Source organism: Bos javanicus, chromosome 15 (genome assembly GCF_032452875.1).
Source record: "Bos javanicus breed banteng chromosome 15, ARS-OSU_banteng_1.0, whole genome shotgun sequence".
Taxonomy (NCBI): Eukaryota; Metazoa; Chordata; class Mammalia; order Artiodactyla; family Bovidae; genus Bos; species Bos javanicus.
The window spans coordinates 64,497,199-64,516,828 of NC_083882.1; the positions used below are offsets into that span (position 1 = coordinate 64,497,199).

A 19,630-nucleotide genomic window follows, 5' to 3' on the forward strand; every position below is an offset into this window, starting at 1 on the left:
CACAGGGAAGGGAGGAAGACACTGCTGAGGGGAATTCCTCAGCCCGGGGCAAAGGTGGCCTTTCTGCTTTTCATGTGACCCTGTAGCTTCCCAGGAGCACCAAGGGTACAGACCAAAGGAGACCTTGATCTCCTGTGCAGGCTTGCTTTGTACCTGGAGAAGATCATCCAAAGTAGGAAATTCCCTTGGTACTTGTCAAAAATTCAGAACTTTTCATCAATTCTTTGGTTAACTGTTACAAGATAGAGACCCCGAATGCATTTTCTTGGCTGGAAAACTGTGTTGACTACAGAGTATGCCTTCCAAGAACCAGGGATAAAAATAAGTTGTCTGTCTCCTCTGCTGATATCAGGAGAAGCCAGAAGAGAGATGAGGGGCTAGACACCTCTTTCTCTGTTTTGGGAAAGGCATGTCCTTACTTGTTGGTTTGTTGATAATAGTGTAAATGCCTAGCTGGAAGGACAATGATTTTCAAACTCTGGAAAACCGTAGGGTTCCGGGAGTCCCCAGGTGCCATCATGCAGGTAAGCAAAGGGTCAAACTCACCAGGGCATCCCCACCCTCAACTTCTACCAGAGCAGTTCTGCTTTGATTTGGTTATGTATTCGGGCTATGTCAGAATGGTTTCATGGCTAAAGAAGTGTTTTTTTGTGGAAACCCACAAAGTATTTGAGTGCCTTATTTCACAAGGAAAATAAATAATAGAAAAATAAGGCACAGAGGGACTGACGTGTCCACAGAGCGTGAATGACTGAACCAAACGGAGAGCCTAGGTTGGCTGTAAGGGTCTCGGTTTTACCTGCCTCACTTTGCCTATCCCAGGCTTAACTGATTGCCAATATGGCATTTGTTTTCCAGGCAATCTCACCTTTCACATTTGTTTACTACTCGTTGTTTCCACCTCTGATTTCAGCTCACAGTTTTTATTTTAGTTTGCTATGGTGTGGGAGGGAAAGGGTGGATAGTGGGTGGGAATCCTTAAGATTTCCTTACATCTTGCAATTCCAGCATGCATTAAAAGCCATGTTTCACCTAGGATCTACTTGTTATTTAGTGGGTTGGCCCTTATGAGTAGGTAGTCTGCCCTAATGTGTCTGTGCTCAGTCACTCAGTCATGTTTGACTCTTTGCGACCCCATGGACTGTAGCCCCCCAGGCTCCTCTGTCCATGGATTCTCCAGGCATGAATACTGGAGCAGGTTGCCATTTCCTACTCCAGAAATTGAACTCATATCTCTTTCATCTCCTGCACTGGCAGGTGAATTCTTCATCACTGTGCCATGTGGGAAGCCCATAATGCTGGAGGGAAAAGCCCTCATTCATTTTAAAGAATCCTGTTTATGGATTCTCTCTCTGCTACCTTTTGTCTGGATACCTTCAGGTTTAAAGCCCTATCATCTTGTTCCTTAAGAGATATGGCAGGCCATGATACCTATAGAAAAAAATGAATAAGAAGCACAAGCCATGCTTTGTCTTTGTAGAGAGCATTCCTAGATTTTCTCCTGTTCAGAGGCTGTGGTCTGGCTTGCTGGTCCTGTCGCTGACCATTTTTCTTTTCTCCCCTCCCAAGTTAATTACAATCTTCACTTGACAGTTTGATCCCTTATGTTTAAATAGTGCTTTATAGATCATAAAATACTTACACATACACTGCCTGGCCTGATCTGCTTTGCACCCACCCCTCTGAGCAAGGCATCCTTGTCTCCATCTCAGCAGAAGACACTGAGGTCTGGAGAAGTCACCTGACTTGCTTAGGGACAATAAGTCTATTTATTAGCAAACCTCAACCCATATTCCGGACTCCAAACCCATTGCTTTCCTCCACGAAATCTGCTTTCCATGAGTGAGAAAATAAGCACAATCAATGATTCATTCTTTATCTAATATTTATTGCCCATCCAGGATATAACAGGCACTGTTCCAGGCATGAAGATACAGCTGACAACAGATCCCTTGCCCTCATTACAGTCTTGTTGTGAATAATAAATAAGCAATGATATAATACCAGAGTGACAACTGCTATGATAAAAAAAAATAAAACAGAATATGGAGCTCCAAGGGAATATGGGGCTGGATGAATGACAGAAAGAAAGAAAGGAGAGAAACATTCCTGGGGAAGCCCAAGGCAGGAAACAACTTGGCGGATTCTAAGACCAACTGAAGGACTCTGACTGCAAGGGCCCGCCAAGGGGAAGAGTGGGGGTAGATGAGACAGAAGAGGGGACTGCTGCTGCTACTGCTACTGCTGCTAAGTTGCTTCAGTCATGTCCGACTCTGTGCGACCCCATAGACGGCAGCCCACCAGGCTCCCCCGTCCCTGGGATTCTCCAGGCAAGAACACTGGAGTGGGTTGCCATTTCCTTCTCCAATGCATGAAAGTGAAAAGTGAAAGTTAAGTCGCTCAGTTGTGTCCGACTCTTAGCGACCCCATAGACTGCAGCCCCCCAGGCTCCTCCATCCATGGGATTTTCCAGGCAAGAGTACTGGAGTGGGGTGTCATTGCCTTCTCCAGAAGAGGGGACTGGGGACATGTTAAGGGTGATGGAAGGGGGACGTTTGAGGAAAGAAGGAAAGTCTTTCTGAGGAGCAGACTCCTCAGAAGTCTGCTTCCCTTTTAAGTAAGAAGAACCTGTGTGTTGATGAGCACCAGATATTAACATGTGTCTCCCTATTTGCTCCTCTCTTTCTCAGGCCTACAGGTTTTCCCAGCTTCCTGAAATGGTCATGGGCTCTCCCCCTCCACCTGTGCCTCCACGGACGGGCCCTGTGGCTGTCGCTTCCCTCAGGCGGTAACACATTCCTTTCTTTGCCTTGTTTGGGATATTTGCAGAGGATTTGGTCCTGTGAGCCCTGCCCTGACATATTTCCTTCATGCCCTGCCCCACCTGTATAGACAATCATGTGCATCACCTGTATAGACAATCATGTGACCAGGGTACCTTGAATGCCATGAAAGAAGTGGGGGCCACAGAGGGTTGGCCTACTTTCTTACCATCGACAATGGAAAGTCCTGTAGAACCCACAGTTGAAAAAACCCAAGGTCAACTGCCCCATACCCTGAAAACCTCATGCCTTGACATTGAGCATCTAAAAATTATTCCAGTTTGGGCCATCACAACAGCTGTCTCAAGTCTGGGTACCTCCTGCAGGTGTGTGTGTCAGAAGACCCTTTGTTACTGAGGGGTGGTGTCCAAGAGGCTGGGGAGCAGTGTGTCTTGGCTCCTGCCCTAACTCTTGCCTTCCAAGACAGAGAGGCTGAAAGTACATGAACTTGGACAGGTCAGCTGGGAAGCATATATTCAGCATTCTCTTTGCTCTGTAACACTATGAAAAGCACATGCTTTACGTATAGACAGGAAACAACAGCCAAGAGCACTGGGGGAGATTGGAATAGACAGTATGTCCAGGGCTGGGAGAGACACTGTGCCTTGGCGTCCATACGGGCCACTGCCCTGGCCTTCCTACCACAGCCTGCCCCAAAATGCTTGTCATGCTCTGTGTGGGCCACAGGTCTGAACTTGGTGAAAACGGTGAAAAGAAATGAGTTTTCCTCAGAAACAACCCTCCCTTCATTTCCAGCAGTTTAGGATGCTGAGCTGTGTGTAGACATCACCCTTTGACCCCAGTCAAGCTCAGAGTGGGGGGGCGGGGTGGGGATAGCAGACCAGGGTTCCACCTTACCCGCCAGTAGCCTGCTGGGTAACCCCAGGCACGATGCCTCACCTGTCTGGCTCCTCTTTCCTTATCTGTCTGCTAAGTCACTTCAATCGTGTCCGACTCTGTGCAACCCCAGAGACGGCAGCCCACCAGGCTCCCCCATCCCTGGGATTCTCCAGGCAAGAACACTGGAGTGGGTTGCCATTTCCTTCTCCAGTGCATGAAAGGGAAAAGTGAAAATGAAGTCGCTCAGTCGTGTCTGACTCCTAGCGAGCCCATGGACTGCAGCCCACCAGGCTCCTCCATCCATGGGATTTTGCAGGCAAGAGTACTGGAGTGGGGTGCCACTGCCTTCTCCATCCTTATCTGTCAAATGAGAGCAAAGGCCTAAATGATCTCAGAGGCTCTGGGAGTCCTCAAAGGTGACCACGTGTGCGGAGCAGAATCAGGGATTTTCCCAGGATGGTTTTCCAAAGGAGTAGCTGATGCCTAGAAACAGCACGTGAGAAGCCACAGCTGTGGGAGTGAGAAAAGGAGAGAAGGAGAAAGAAGAGAGACCCCACGGTCCTGGTCCCCCCCACCCACCTCCTGTGGAGTTTAATCCTCACAGCCTGTGTCTGACCCTCCCTGGGGAATAGTTGCTCCTGAGGGTTCTGAATTGGAGGAGCTTGTCATCAGTGACTCATGCTACATTTGCTGAAGGCCCGCACCTACTTCTTATTTCTCCTTTCATGTCCTTCTGCACCATTTGTCATCCTCGCCAAGTATCAGGAGGTCACTCCTCCATAGGAAACCAGAGGGTTGGACCAGAGAGGAACCTTTGAGATGGAGTCACCCTCCTCTTTGAGGAAACTGGGGCTCAGAGAGAGGAGGTAGTTAGGACTCAGACCCCTGCCTCCTGTCCTGCTCCCTGGCACCCCTGTGCAGAGGGTGGCCCTGTGGGCTGGCAGCCTGCTACCTGTTGTGGCTGTCTTTGCCTCCTTCCATCTGAATTTTAGGAAAGCCGGAGTGCCTCTGCCAAAGAGAAGACAGAGACTGGCTAAAGCACCCTTTATACTGGGGTGAGAAGCCAATGCCCCCACCCTAGCCCCCTCTTATTACCTGGCTTTCTGAGCACTAAGTGGAAATGGGTGTTAAGTGGGCCAGATTCTCTGCTTACCTGTGGAACAAAAACGTGTTCTCGCATTCATAACACTCGGCAAGCACTAGGCTTCTGCTCCAGAGAGCAGACCCCAGCCCTAGCTTCCGGAGCTTGGGGCTTCTTGCTTCCAGCCGCTCTCCGGACGAAGCCTTCCCATTGGCTGCCGGTGATGTCATCGCCTGCCAGGTTGACCATCCCCAGCTAAGACCCAGTGCTAATTGCTTGGCTCATGTTTTTGTGGAGATGAAGTGTTCTACTCCCTAGAGACACAAGAGTCACCCACAGGGGAACACTGACCTTGAATGTCTAAAAATGACTCCAGCTCGGCCACCGCGACGGCTGCTCCAGGTCTGGGCGTGCAGGCCCCCTTTGTCATCAGGGGGCCGGGGGCTGCAAACTCAGGCCCGAAGACCCAGCAGTCCTGTCGCTCGGAGGCCGAGGCGCTCCCCCGCTTCCCCGGGAGCCCCGCCTCACCCCGCGGGCCGCAGTCCCAGCAGGCGGCTAAGGTGGCCTCTCTCCCCGCCCAGGTCCACTTCAGACGTTGGCAGCAAGACTAGGATGGCCGAGTCCGCGGGGCCCGAGCCCGCCCAGCTGCACGACAGCGCCTCCTTCGCGCAGGTGTCCCGAGGCCCCGTGTCCGTGGCGCAGTTGGATCAGTCGGCTTTAAATTACTCAGGTGGGCTAGAGGAGAAAATCTGGAAGAAGCACGCGCCCTGCCCCAGCGTCACCCCCTCTACCTCTGTTCTTTGCCTCCCCCGCTCTTCACCTTCTGTCCGCCAGGCTCAGGGATCAAAGCGGCTGTGTTTCTGGATCTCCTGTAGCCCTGGCTAGAAGAGCTACTGCTTTTATTTGTTTACAATATCTGAAATCTGACAAAATACTAAGATATATTACAGTCAGGGTGGATGTTAACATCTTTCCAGACCTCAGACCTTTAAAAAAAGCAATCTGGATACAACTGTCTACCCCCAACTCATTCCCCTTCTCCCCAGAGGTAATTACAGTCCTTAAGTAGTAGGTGTTAACCTTTCACTACGTTACAACAATATACTGTATTAATGCTATATATATTTTAAATTTACATAAGTGATGCCAAGCTATACCTTTCCTTTTGCACTATTTTCTTGATTAAACATTGTTAGCAAGGGTTCTCCAGGTTGCTACACTCATATTGATCCAGTTCATTTGTTTACACTGCCATGTGGTATTCCATTATGAGATATGCCACAGTTGATCCTGTCCCCTGATGAGGGACATACTGGTTGTTTCCAGTGTTTCGCTGTTACAAACAATGAACGTGGAGGTTTGGACATGCCCTAATGGGTTTTTTCTTGTAACCAAACCATTCCTTTTAGGCTAAAACACCCAGTTGTCAATACTTAGTAAAGCATAGTGTGTCCAGAAATTCCACCAATGAAACCCATTCCTTTTGGTTCCTCTTCTTGGCTCTTTAAGAACACCCATCCTTCTGGGAGGAAAACCCCGGGCACCAAGGTGTCATTTCCTCTTGCCAGCAGATCAGGGGTGTGGGATGGGGATGGGGGAATTGGTGAAGGCTCGGCAAGGGGAGTTGAGCCATTGCATCTCTAGAAAGCCAGGTCCAAGTCTCAGCAGGTGACTCTACTACTGTCTGGGCAGGTGAGCAGGGGCTGAGGCTACAGGTGGAAATCTGTTGCCCCCCGCCCCCCAGGAGCTCCTTCTCCAATGCCAGAATCCTCCTATTTCCCAGCTTCCCCGAGCTTGTGCAGATGTTAGCCCAGTGGGCAAGGCGCTGGCTTAATCTCACCCATCCATCTCCTCCATGCCAGGTAATACGGTGCCAGCAGTGTTCGCCATCCCAGCTGCCAATAGACCTGGTTTCACCGGCTACTTCATCCCAACGCCCCCCTCGTCCTACAGGAACCAGGCTTGGATGTCCTACGCTGGAGAGAACGAGCTCCCCAGCCAGTGGGCTGATTCGGTGAGACCCTCGCTGATTCCCTGCTTGACATACTTCAGGGAGAAAATGAATGTGAGGCTGAGACTAAGTGTTTTGTTATCTCAGGGCCCCTCTCACCAACCAGGTGTCGAAAGTCAGCCTTGAGAAGAGGCAGTTGGCAATTGGAGGGGGTTGGGGTTGAGGGACTGGTGGTGGTGGTGGTGATATCCTTTGATAGAGATGTCTGAGAACCACTTTCAGTCAGATTCCACCTCTTCCTGGAGGGCACCCTTAATCAAATACATTTTTATATTAACTGTCAATTTTTGAGTATTTTCTATGTGCCAGACACCATGTTAGATGTTCTATTTATGTTGTCTTAATCTACACAAGACCATAATGTAGGTATTATTGTTGTTCCTATGATGTATCCAGCATTCAGACCTGCATCTTCCCAGCTCCAAAGCCTTTACCAAGTTTGTTCCTTTCAACTTTAAAATCCTATATGAATTTTAGTTGCAATACCAGAAAAAGAAGTATTAGAAGCCCAGGACAGAACTACTTTGCATGTAGATCCGAAGGCTTTCTGCATGTCTTCAGCTGAAGACTGTCTTGTCACAGTCCCCTGGTTTCTTCCTTATACGAGTAGGAGTTTATGGCACAGTTGACTTGGCCCAGCCTAGACCAAAGAGGGGCAGCAACCAGCTGAACCTGAATATGCACACCCAGACCTGCCTTTCGGCCACCTGTTAAAGCACTGCCAAATGAAAAACAAAAAGCAGGCAAACAGAAGTAGCACAGTGATGGCCCCTAGAGTGGGTGTGAGACCCTCCGTCACGGATAAGAAAGGCAGGCTGTCTTCTGAAGGCCTGTGTTCATTTTAGCGTTTGTTTCAGCATTTGTCAATACACGTTGACACCCAAGGCCTGTGTCAACTTTTCTCTCTGTCCAGACCCCTGGGGTCCATTCTGTCTACCCCTCAGGTTCACTTCAGCCCCAGCATTGGTGTCTGCTCTTATTGTAGTGATGCCACATTTAAGCATCGTCAGGGTAAAACTACCCTACATATTTATTAATTTTCCTGGTGATCAAAGCTTATCCCTGAGCTTCCCTGGTGGCTCAGTGGCAAAGAATCCACCTGCCAATGCAGGAGACACATGCATTGTGTCTCCCGATCCCTGATTCGGGAAAATTCCACATGCCACAGAGCAACTAAGCCCACACGCCACAACTATTGAGCCTGTGCTCTAGAGCCCGTGCTTCGCAACGAGAGAAGCCACCGCAAGGAGAGGCCTGAGTAGTGCAGAGAGAGAGTAGCTCCCGCTCTCGAAACTAGAAAAAAGCTCACACAGCAATGAAGACCTAGCACTGCCATAAATAAATAAATAAAATTGTATATTTAAAAAGTTATCTTTAAAAAAAGCTCATTCCTTTACTTGCCAAAATATCTTTAAAATATGTGCTATCTTGAATTTTAACATTCTGGAATGAATTACATCCTTCTCCCCTTCTTTAGAAGAAAAACATGATTTAATTTGTCTTTAACAAATGATTCAACATCATTATTATGCCTCACTGTACTAAAATGACTTCTGTAAGATGGGCTCTGATGGTTTGTAGAATTACTTCCCCTGTGTCAAACATCTCCAAACTATGCTTTTTGGAATTACTACAAGGCTTAGTATGGTTTTTCTTTCTCCTGACCTTGCTCCCAGCTCAATCCTTCTATTGCTGCCAATGTCCCCATTTTCAGATATGCTGCTGCTGCTGCTAAGTCACTTCAGTCGTGTCCGACTCTGTGAGACCCCATAGACGGCAGCCCACCAGGCTTCCCCATCCCTGGGATTCTCTAGGCAAGAATACTGGAGTGGGTTGCTATTTCCTTCTCCAATGCATGAAAGTGAAAAGTGAAAGTGAAATCGCTCAGTTGTGTCCAACTCTTAGCGACCCCATGGACTGCAGCCTACCAGGCTCCTCCATCCATGGATTTTCCAGACAAGAGTACTGGAGTGGGGTGCCATTACCTTCTCCAACTTTCAGATATACTCACCCTTAAATATGCTTTGCCTAATGTACTATTATCTGCAAATGAGGCACGTCTGAGCTCATTAGAGTTGTTTGTAGAGTTGGAGTAAATAAACTCTAAGAGAGTAACTAGAGGCATTCCCTACTGATAAGTCTACACATTTTAGTGTGGGAGTGTTTGGCCTGTGTTCTGGTTGTTAGTGGGCCTTTTTTGCTTCCTTTGTCTTGCTCAGCTCTTCTAAACAGCTGAAATCACGGGGTGTGCGTTGATCAGTTCAGATTTTATTTGACTCCGTAATTTCACTAGCAATCTAAATATAATGTGTACTTTTCAGAAAGTAGATGGTACTTAACTTTTGCTAATTAGTCAGTAAACCTGCAGCTTTGTCAGCTCACCCTCTGTGTGCAGGGTGCGCTGGGTGCCTGGCAGGAGTCAGCAGATGTATTTATAAAACCTTGGCCCTTGCCTTCAAGATACTTAGAGATAACACTTAGCCAGGCTTATGGCGACATAACTCTGATGCCTCTGGTTTCATGTTGCCTTAAAAATGAAGGAAAGGTAACCCAGCAAATCAAAACCTAATCTTCTGGACAGGATGACTTGATCACCGCATTCCCCCACCCCATCCCCAGTGTGAGGGAGAGCTAGTTTCTTATTAGCTGTTTTTAAGAGAAAAATGATTGCTACAGCCTAGATGGGTCTTTCATGGAGCCCACTTACTATCTGCAGGTAAGCAGGTATGGCCCCTTGCGTGGAACACAGTAGCCAGGGACCAAGCTGGGAGGTCGGATGCTTTATCGCATTTGAAAGACAGCACAGGAGGTTCAGAGGGACCAGTTGATAAAGATATTCAGATATTCTTTCAGCTTGAGAAAGATATTCCATTGGAGAAAATGTTCACCCTCTGGCATCACCACCTCAATGGACATGAGTTTGAGCAAACTCCAGGAGACAGTGAAGGACAGGGAAGCCTGGTATGCTGTAGTCCATGGGGTCAGAAAGAGTCCAACATGTCTTAGCAACTGAACAAAAACCACATCCATGTGAGATGAAAAAAGAGCCTACCCTCAGCTGGTGTTAGTGGTAAAGAACCCGACTGCCAGTGCAGGAGATTTAAGAGACGTGGGTTCTATCCCTGGGTTGGGAAGACCCTCTGGAGGAGGCCATGGCAACCCACTCCAGTATTCTTGCCTGTAGAATCCCATGGACAGAGAGTTTGGCGGGCTAGAGTCCATAAGGGTCCCACGGAGTCGGACACGACTGAAGTGACTTTGCATGTATGCACACATGCGCCATTTGGATGTCTGGCCTTCCTGATTCCAGGTATCCAGATGTAAGGAGCTAGCTTGCATAACACCTGGACCTGGCTTGATAAATAGATTTCATTCCTGGCGCTAGATAGAGAGGGATTGGGAAGGAGTTACCAGGCTCAGCAGGAAACTGCTGTTGTCTAAAGGGGATGCTTCCCATGGGCACTGGCTACACAAGGACTGATGTTTGGCAGTCCTGGATTTTGGTCCACAAGGTGTGGTGGGTCCCACCTGCATCTCCTGTAAGAGAGGTAGAGTATGTCATTTCCTCATCGTCTGCACTTCTGAAGGGAACATTTTATGCAAAGATGGGCACAATAAAGGACAGAAATGGTACGGACCTAACAGAAGCAGAAGATGTTAAGAAGAGGTGGCAGAGGTGGCAAGAATACACAGAAGAACTATACAAAAAAGATCTTTACAACCCAGATAACCACGATGGTGTGATCACTCACTTAGAACCAGACATCCTGGAGTGCAAAGTCAAGTGGGCCCTGTGAAACATCACTGCGAACAAAGCTAGTGGAGATGATGGAATTCCAGTTGAGCTATTTCAAATCCTAAAAGATGATGCTGTGAAAGTACTACACTCAATATGCCAGCAAATCTGGAAAATTCAGCAGTGGCCACAGGACTGGAAAAGTTATTTTCATTCCAATCCCAAAGAAAAGCAATGCCAAAGAAGGCTCAAACTACCACACAATTGCACTCATCTCATATGCTAGCAAAGTAATGCTCAAAATTCTCCAAGCCAGGCTTCAACAGTATGTGAACTGTGAACTTCCAGATGTTCAAGCTGGTTTTAAAAAAGGCAGAGGAACCAGAGATCAAATTGCCAACATCCGTTGCATCATCAAAAAAGCAAGAGAGTTCCAGAAAAACATCTACTTCTGCTTTATTGACTATACCAACCCTTTGACTGTGTGGATCACAACAAACTGTGGAAAATTCTTAAAGAAATGGGAATACCAGACCACCTGACCTGCTTTCTGAGACATCTGTATGCTGGTCAAGAAGCCACAGTTAGAACTGAACATGGAACAACAGACTGGTTCCAAATCAGGAAAGGAGTACATCAAGATTGTATATTGTCACCCTGCTTATTTAACTTATATGCAGAGTACATCATGAGAAATGCTGGGCTGGATGAAGCACAAGCTGGAATCAAGATTGCCAAGAGAAATATCAGTCACCTCAGATATGCAGAGGACACAACCATTATGGCAGAAAGCAAAGAACTAAAAGAGCCTCTTGATGAAACTGAAAGAAGAGAGTGAAAAAGTTGGCTTAAAGCTCAACATTCAGAAAACTAAGATCATGGCATCCGGTCCCATCACTTCATGGCAAATAGATGGGGAAACAGTGGAAGCAGTGACGGACTTTATTTTCTTGAGCTCCAGAATCACTGCAGATGGTGACTGCGGCCATGAAATTAAAAGATGCTTGCTCTTTGGAAGGAAAGTTATGACCAACCTAGACAGCATATTAAAAAGCAGAGACATTACTTTGCTAACAAAGGTCCCTTTAGTCAAAGCTATGGTTTTTCCAGTAGTCATGTATGGATGTGAGATTTGGACTATAAAGAAAGCTGAGCGCCGAAAAATTGATGCTTTTGAACCGTGGTGTTGGAGAAGACTCTTGAGAGTCCCTTGGACTGCAAGGAGATCCAACCAGTCCATCCTAAAGGAAATCAGTCCAGAATATTCATTGGAAGGACTGATGCTGAAGCTGAAACGCCAATACTTTGGCCAACTGATGCAAAGAACTGACTCATTTGCAAAGACCCTGGTGCTGGGAAAGAGTGAAGGCAGGAGGAGAAGGGGATAACAGAGGATGAGATGGTTGGATTGCATCACCGACTCCATAATGGAGATGAGTTTGAGTAAACTCCAGGAGTTGGTGATGGACAGGGAGCCCTGGCGTGCTGCAGTCCATGGGGTCACAAAGAGTCGGACATGACTGAGCAACTGAACTGAACTGAACCGGTGGAGTCCAGTGCCCCCAGCCTGTCCCAGCCACCAGCACCAAGTCAGTTAATGCTACAGAGCTGGGAGGTCTCAATAGTTGGACACTGACCTCAGCTCCACCTGAACTTGAAAACCAGGGAAAGGGGACATGGCAGCTTCTTTCACAAACAGGGCACCAGGTGCCTATCCTTCAGTGATTTTCAAATTATGCTGCTCAGAACCCTGGGTTCTAAGACACTCCCTTCTGTGTACCATGCACAGTTCAGGGCACAGTGATAAGCAGGTGAGACACGGTTTTGCCTTCACAAGTCGATGCCTGAGATGAGTGATGAAGTCATGAGTGATGACTAGTTATGGAATTTACAGGGAGTCCTTGACTAATATAGGGCTGGGGAAGGTCTCTCAGAAGAAAAGCAGTGTGAAGTGAGACTTGACAGGCAAATCCTGTGTCCTGGCCTTGTGCTCTGTTCCCCCCAGTTAATTACCAGTGTGTCCCCAGCTCACATGGCCCAAGGACTTGGACAGTCTGACTCCAGTTTTCCTCTAAGATGCAAGTGCAATGTATTTGCAACTTTGTCTTTCTTTGCCAGGTCTTGTAGGGAAATTAAAGCCCCAAACTTTGGGACATCCTGTCACTTCTTTCGTTATTCGGGTCCTCCCTGGTTCTCTCCCAGGTTCTCAGATCCTGTCTCCTCTCTACCTCCAGTGGGTCCACCCCCTACACAGTGTTTCTTCCTACAGTGCAGACCTTTCCTCTGCCTGCCACCCCTGGTGGCTCCCAGGCCAGGGACTGGGAGAGGCTGACGGGAGCTAGGAGGGGCCTGCTTTCTTACTACATGTTCACCCATCCAGAATTTCTGAATCATCACCCAACTTCATCCCACTCCATCCTTATCAGCTCCCACACATGCATCTCTGTAAAGAATGGGAACATGATGAATTCCTCAGAAGTGGGCCATAGAAAAGGTAACTCTGTAATTTGGTGTTCAGCGGCTTTCTGATCTGGTCCAGCCCACCCTTCTTCCTGAGCTCCTCCCACACCGCCCACACCCTCTGTGGTCAGACCACCTTACTGAACCTCCCTGGGGACACCATCCTCCATGTATTGCCAGGCCTCTGCATGGCTCTTCCTCTGCCTAGAATGCCCCTTCCACCTTGTCTTCCACAAAACAGCCTCTCCATCCTAGCCATCTCCTCTCCAGACTCAGCTAAGATGCTTCTCCTGGAAAGCTGCCTTACTGTCCACATGTGTCCCATCCCCTGCAGCACCCCAGGGCCTACGTGATCCATGGGCACTTATCTCACAGTGATGCGACTAGCTTATGGGATATAAAGGTCTTTTGTGGATTACCCTGGAACAGCATCCCCATGCGTGGCCCTGTTTCTGTGGGCAAGTCGATCCTGAATTCTAAATCATTGTCCTGTCCATATTTCTAGAAGTGTCCATATTATTGGCATAGAACTATCTTCCACTTTTAATGAAAAGAAAATTTTTTCAAGAAGCCAAGATCTTATTCCAGATTCATGACATGATAGTTCAGTGATTAACTCCCAGCCTTGAAGCCAGCCTAGCCTGTCTCTGTGGCTTGTTAGCTGTGGCAGCTTTGACTGAGACACTGTTTGTTTTTGCTTCCTCTTCTGTAAAATAAGAGTAACAATACCTACCTCCTAGGAGAATTGCTTTGAGAATTAAATGAGATCATGATTGGAAAGCCCTTAGCACAGGGCTCGTTCAGCATTAACTGTTGTCATCAGTAATAAATCCCTGAGTCCTTTGAGGTCCTTAAAGAACCACATTTCTCTGCCTAGATGGTGCTTATATTAAAAAGGTAGCCAGGTAGATTCAGATGTAGACTGGGTATGTGCCCACTGTTTGCACAAAGTGTAAAATGCCTATTTAATTCATCCAACCAGCAGAACCAGTGAGTCCAAGTCACCTAGCTTTTATATCTGCACAATGGCGAGTTGCCTTCATTTTCTTCTAAATCTCTTTCCTTGTCCTCAATCCCCTCCTCCTTTGGTATCTAGTGTATCCTGTGACTTGAGCCCATTCCTGATACCTGGCCCTGTCTTCTCTCCCGACATGCTCTGCAGGTCCCCCTCCCGGGGTACATCGAGGCTTACCCCCGATCCCGGTATCAGCAGAACTCGCCCTCCAGGCTCCCTCGTCAGTACAGCCAGCCAGCCGGGCTGCACCCCAGCTTGGAGCAGGCCCCGGTGCCCTCCACAGCAGCCTCGCAGCAGAGCCTGGCGGACAACGACCCATCCGACACCCCCCTCACCAACATTTCCACGGCAGCCCTGGTGAAAGCCATCCGGGAAGAGGTGGCCAAGCTTGCCAAGAAACAGACAGACATGTTCGAGTTCCAGGTCTAATGCCTTCACCCCTTGAGACTTCCAGACTCTGAGGAAGCAGGCTTTGGGTTTTTCCAGGTGTGGTGGGACTGGAGACATGAGACGATGCAGGAGTCTTTCTCAGCCTCAGTTTCTAAAAAGGTGAACAGAGGGGCTTCTGGGAAACAGGAAACTCTTGAACAATGGGATGCTTGGCCTATTCAATTGATTGTATGTCAACAAGCCCGCATGTGGGACCATATGTTTGATACTCTGTTATGTTAACTGTTTGAGCTGTGGGTGTATTCCATCCCCTGTGGAGCCTTAGGAGAGACGAGACGCTTGCTAATCTGCAGATTCCTGTCCAGTACCACATTTTAACAGGTCACCAGAAGAGGGCAAGCACAGCTTTATCTTCAGTGACCTCTGCATGTTAACTGTTTCTGTGTTAAAGGCAATGCAGGCGTGTGAAGAAGCCCCAGACTGTTCTCTCATTCAGCCAGAACTGTAATTATCCAGTCACCTCCAGTCTCCAAGGGAGACACTGACTCCAGCCAAGAAACTTGAGTCCTTTTCTTTTAAAGGTTCATATTCAAAGTCAAATAAATTGGATGAAAATCAGGACTGTCAATGACTGCAGCTACACATAGTCCTGACTCTTCCCCCTCCCCCCAATTAATTCAACAAAGGCCAAGAAAGAGAGAAGATAAGAGGGAATGGTGGATTTGTGTTGACAGGTTCTTTGAAAAGGTGTTGTCATGTTGGAAATAGAGTATTCTGCAAGTTGGGCTCTAGCTGGAAGAGCATCGGTGCTAAGAGCTTTTAGGATCCTACAAAAGAAAAACGGGTTTTCTTTGCCCTGCAGTGAAGGTAATCTGAGAACAGAGCTTCTCTCTTTTTGGGGGGACAATAGATACATCGACTTTTACAAGGAAATCTCTGTCTCTTCAACAATGATGTCCAGCATTTGCTGCCCAGTGATACAAAAGGAAATAGTCATCAATGCCTATTGGAAGCAGGAATAGTGAACCCAGTCTCCCCAGGCTGCAGCCTCTGTTTATAGAAGCTTCTGAATGTAGAAAATCTGTTGATTTATGTTCAAATGTAAATAACATTTTAAAAGGTGTATGGAGTTAGCCAGTCCCCTCCCATACTTGTCCCCATGATTAATAGACATAGGAGGACATTTGCCGCAATGGCGGGCTTCTGACCTCGTGACCATGATGTTGTAAGTTAGGCTTCCTGGCACGGTAGGTCAGCCTCCAGAGCTCTGGGTGGACATTGCCTTGCAGCCCTGAGGCACCAGCTGCTGACTATCAACGCTGACTTCGGGTAGCCCAGGGGAAGGGACACCCTGGTTCCATCACCAACTTTGGGAGCTGTGCTCAATGTCAAGGGCTTTCATGGTGTCTGTTGGGGAGTGAGGTCCTTTCCTGCCTTCACCCACGATCCATCTAGCTTCAGCTTGTATTCATCTCCTCTGAGTCCATCTTTCCATTCTCCTCATGAGTTTCTTTGGTCTTTACTGAGAGAAGAAGGTGGAAATTTTCAAATTGAGAGAAGAGTAGGAATGGAACTGATTAGAGTGAGAGAATCAAACTGTCAAAGCACAGACTTTTCAAAGAAGCTGTTTTTATTTCTCAATGGCAAATTGCCCTTTCTGCAATGTTCTGGAGACGATGTGTCATGGATCCCCCAAACCAGTCTCTTGTTCGGATGATATTAGGTAGCGTCCTTTTGGTATGCTGGTTGATCTTTCATAGTGTTAGTTTTTTGTTACTTAAAAAAAAAAATCAGCTATAAATAAAATGTATTTTTGTAATTTCCATGTGTATATATGGTATATTTCTACCAATGGCCAGGTGTTGTAACCCAAAACCTAAATCAGTTTGCAAACACTGTGGACAGTGCAAGATTTTATTGACAGATGAACACAATGCCTAAGTCTATCCAAATAGGGATTCAGTGCACTTGAATGAACAAAGAGCCAAAGAAACTCAGCCTTTTCATGCAAACGGTATGAGTCTGATAAAGTCAGCTACATTGTCCCGCCTTATCAATGATATTACTATCTCATCAGTGCAATGATATCAACCCAGTACTTTGTCTACTTGGTAAATGCTTGGAAATACTGTATGTGAAAATGAAGTTTCAAGACCTTAGTGTAATTTAAATATATACACATGCTTCCAAGACAGTGTCTACACTTTGGATGTCCCAGTGACTCGCAGAGGAAGAGCCCACAGTGTGCTGTGGTCTGGGTCCAGTTGGCTAAGAGGATGCCGAAAAATCACGGCGAGCTGTGCAGAGTCCCCTGAGATAATGAGTCAGTCAGTGGAGATGACTACAAATACAGCATTCTAAGTCAGACACTCTTTTAAACTAGACACCACAGGTTTAAGAGCAGTATATGGGAGGAAAACCTTAAGTTGAGGAGAAATCAGTGTGTCCATGTTGTCCCACCAATGCAAAGATGGCCGCCATTGTTTGATGTCCTGTGACTAAGATGGGGGTCCCTTTTCTGAAGAGTCTCCTGACCCTCAGGAGATGATAGATACCTGGACGGCTGGCCCTGAGACAAGGCAGGTGTTCAGAAGTGCCATGAGAGCCCAGAGATTCTGTGTTCCTCATGACCCTCCAGACAGTTGAAGAAACCTTGAAGAACCAGAGGACCTTTGGTGACGTCCAAGAAGGAAGCCAACGTTCGGAGAAGTGGAGTAACCTGCCTAGGGCTTCAGCCCCAGCCCACTTACTCGTGATCGGGCTTGCTTTCCATTTCACCATGCTGCCTGAACGCTTGTCTGTGATGCGTTTCTTGAACTGTGCTAGGAAGTTTAAAAAGTAGACAAGGGTTATATGAGGGACTCCCTACATTCTTGCAAAGGAAAAAGATGATTGAATACAGTGTATAGAGGGCAATGCATTTGTGGCATAATAAACATTTTTTGGAACTAGTTTCGATGCGAGTTTTCTGAGTTCATGAAAAGAAAAGCATTTTGGCTTTTTCTAGAGAGTGCCATCAAGGAAATGGGGTTCTCCACTGCTGTGGAAGACTTTAGGGGTGTATTCTTCTCTTAGTGCCATGGATCTAAACAGGCAGCCTGAGTTGACTAATGACTAAGACAGGGTGGATCATGTAGGAATCAGTTCTCTGGTGCCAGAAGTTATATTGTGCATTTGTTAATTTAAGAATTCAGCAGAAGGGCATGTATAATTTCTGGGTATTCTTGATGGAAGAATGGATAGGATATTGTTGGATTTGTGATTTTTAAAAAAAGAAAAAAAAAAACAAAACCTCACAGTACAGATGGAGGAGGAGAAAAATTTAAATACCTGACTAAAATGCTTCTCTAACAGGCAGGAACTAACAAAATATATAAAAAGATTTAAATCCTGATTACCAATAAATAGGCTTCTTTTTCATACATAACATGTACACATTGTTTAATGAATAAAATAACAGATATTATTTTAAAGTCTGAGAACAGAATTTAAATGTAATTCACTCCTTCTGTTACACATCAGAAAGTAGTTTGGACTTTTCTAACAAAATACAGCCAAATATGCTTAGGAAAAGATAGTAGTTTAGCTTAGAGCAGTGACTGACTTGGGTCCAAGTGTTAGAAATTCAATGTGACCATTTAGTCCAATCTGGAAGATATTCTAGTCAAGGGCCTTTGCATACTTGGTCAGATGTGGGGAGTGACTGAGAAAATATAGGCAGACCTCAGAAATATTGTGAGTCTGGTTCCAGACTGCCACAATTAAGCAAATATCATAATAAAGTGAGTCCATTCATTTTGGGATTCCTGGTGCATATAAAGGTTATATTTATACTATAGTATATAGTCTATTAAATGTGCAATAGCATTATCTCTAAAAAAAAAATACATATCTTAATTTAAAAATACTTTATTGCTTCAAAAATGCTAACCATCACCTGAGCCTTCAGCAAGTCATGATCTTTCTGCTGGTGGAGAATCTTGCCTCAGTGTTGATGGCCACTGACTGATCAGGGTGGTAGTTGCTGAAGGATGGCATGGCTGTGGCAATTTCTTAAAATAAGACAAGTGACTTTGCCAGACTGACTCTTTTCATGAATCATTTCTCTATGACTGCAGTGCTGTTTGATAGCATCTTAACCACAGTAGAACTTCTTTCAAAAGTGGAATCAGTCCTCTCAAAACCCTGCTGCTGCTTTGCCACCTAAATTATGTCATATTCTAAGTCCTTTCTTGTCCCTTCAGCAGCCTTCTAGCACCTTCACCAGGAGTAGGTTCCATGTCAAGAAACCACTTTCTTTGCTCATCCATAAGAAGCAACTCCTCACCCATTACAGTTTTATCATAAGATGGCAGCAGTTCAGTCACATCTCCAGGTTCCATGTCTAATTCTAGTTCTCTTGCTGTTTCCATCACATCTGCAAGTACTTCCCCCACTGACATCATCCATGAGAACTGGAATCAACTTCTTCTGAATTCCTATAAATGTTGATATTTTTACCTTTTCCCATAAATCACGAGTGTTCTTAATGGCATCTCGAATAGTGAATCCTTTCCAGAACATTTTCAGTTGACTTTGCCTAGATCCATCAGAGGAATCACTATCTATGAAATTTACAAAATATATTTCATAAAATAATAAGACTTAAAGCCAGAATTACTCCTTGATCCACAAGCTGCAGAATGGATGTGTTAGCAGGCATGAAAACTGTGAATCTCACTGTACATCCCTATCAGAGCTCTTGGTTGACCAGGTGCATTGTCAGTCAGAAATATTTTGCTTTTTAACCTTTTTTTGTGTTGTTTGTTGGAGCAATAATCTCAATGGTGGGCTTAAAATATTCATTAAATCATGTTGTCAACAGATGTGCTGTCATCCAGGCTCTGCTGGTCCATTTATAGAGCACAGGCAAAGTAGATTTAGCCTAATTCTTAAGAGCCCTAGGGTTCAGGGAATGGTAAATGAACTTTAGTTTCAGCTTTCAGTTACCAGTTGCATTAGCCCCTAATAAGAGAGTCAACCTGTCCTTTGAAGCTTCAAAACCAGGCACTGATTTCCTCTCTCTGGCTATAAAAGTCCTGGATGACATCCCCTTCTAAGACTGTTTTGTTGCTTGACTGTTAGCATAACTGATGCCATTTGGACACTTAAGAGTTTCTCCTGTCCTTTATGCTGACCTTGTGGTTCATCTGGTAAAGAATCCGCCTGCAATGCAGGAGACCTGGGTTTGATCCCTGGGTTGGGAAGATCCCTGGAGAAGGGAAAAACTACCCAC

General features: G+C 46.3%; 1 protein-coding gene across 2 annotated transcripts in view; it reads left to right on the forward strand.

Annotated features, from left to right (window-relative positions):
- Positions 1–17,307, forward strand: part of KIAA1549L (KIAA1549 like) — a 316,042-nt gene extending 298,735 nt beyond the window's left edge. For both annotated transcript variants that reach the window (XM_061381086.1, XM_061381085.1), the window contains exons 18-21: positions 2,691–2,788; positions 5,325–5,473; positions 6,606–6,757; positions 14,113–17,307. In XM_061381086.1, coding sequence (XP_061237070.1) covers positions 2,691–2,788; positions 5,325–5,473; positions 6,606–6,757; positions 14,113–14,394 — 681 coding nt within the window. In that variant the 3' untranslated portion in view covers positions 14,395–17,307. The remainder of the gene's footprint in view (positions 1–2,690; positions 2,789–5,324; positions 5,474–6,605; positions 6,758–14,112) is intronic.
- Positions 17,308–19,630: the final 2,323 nt, after the last annotated feature.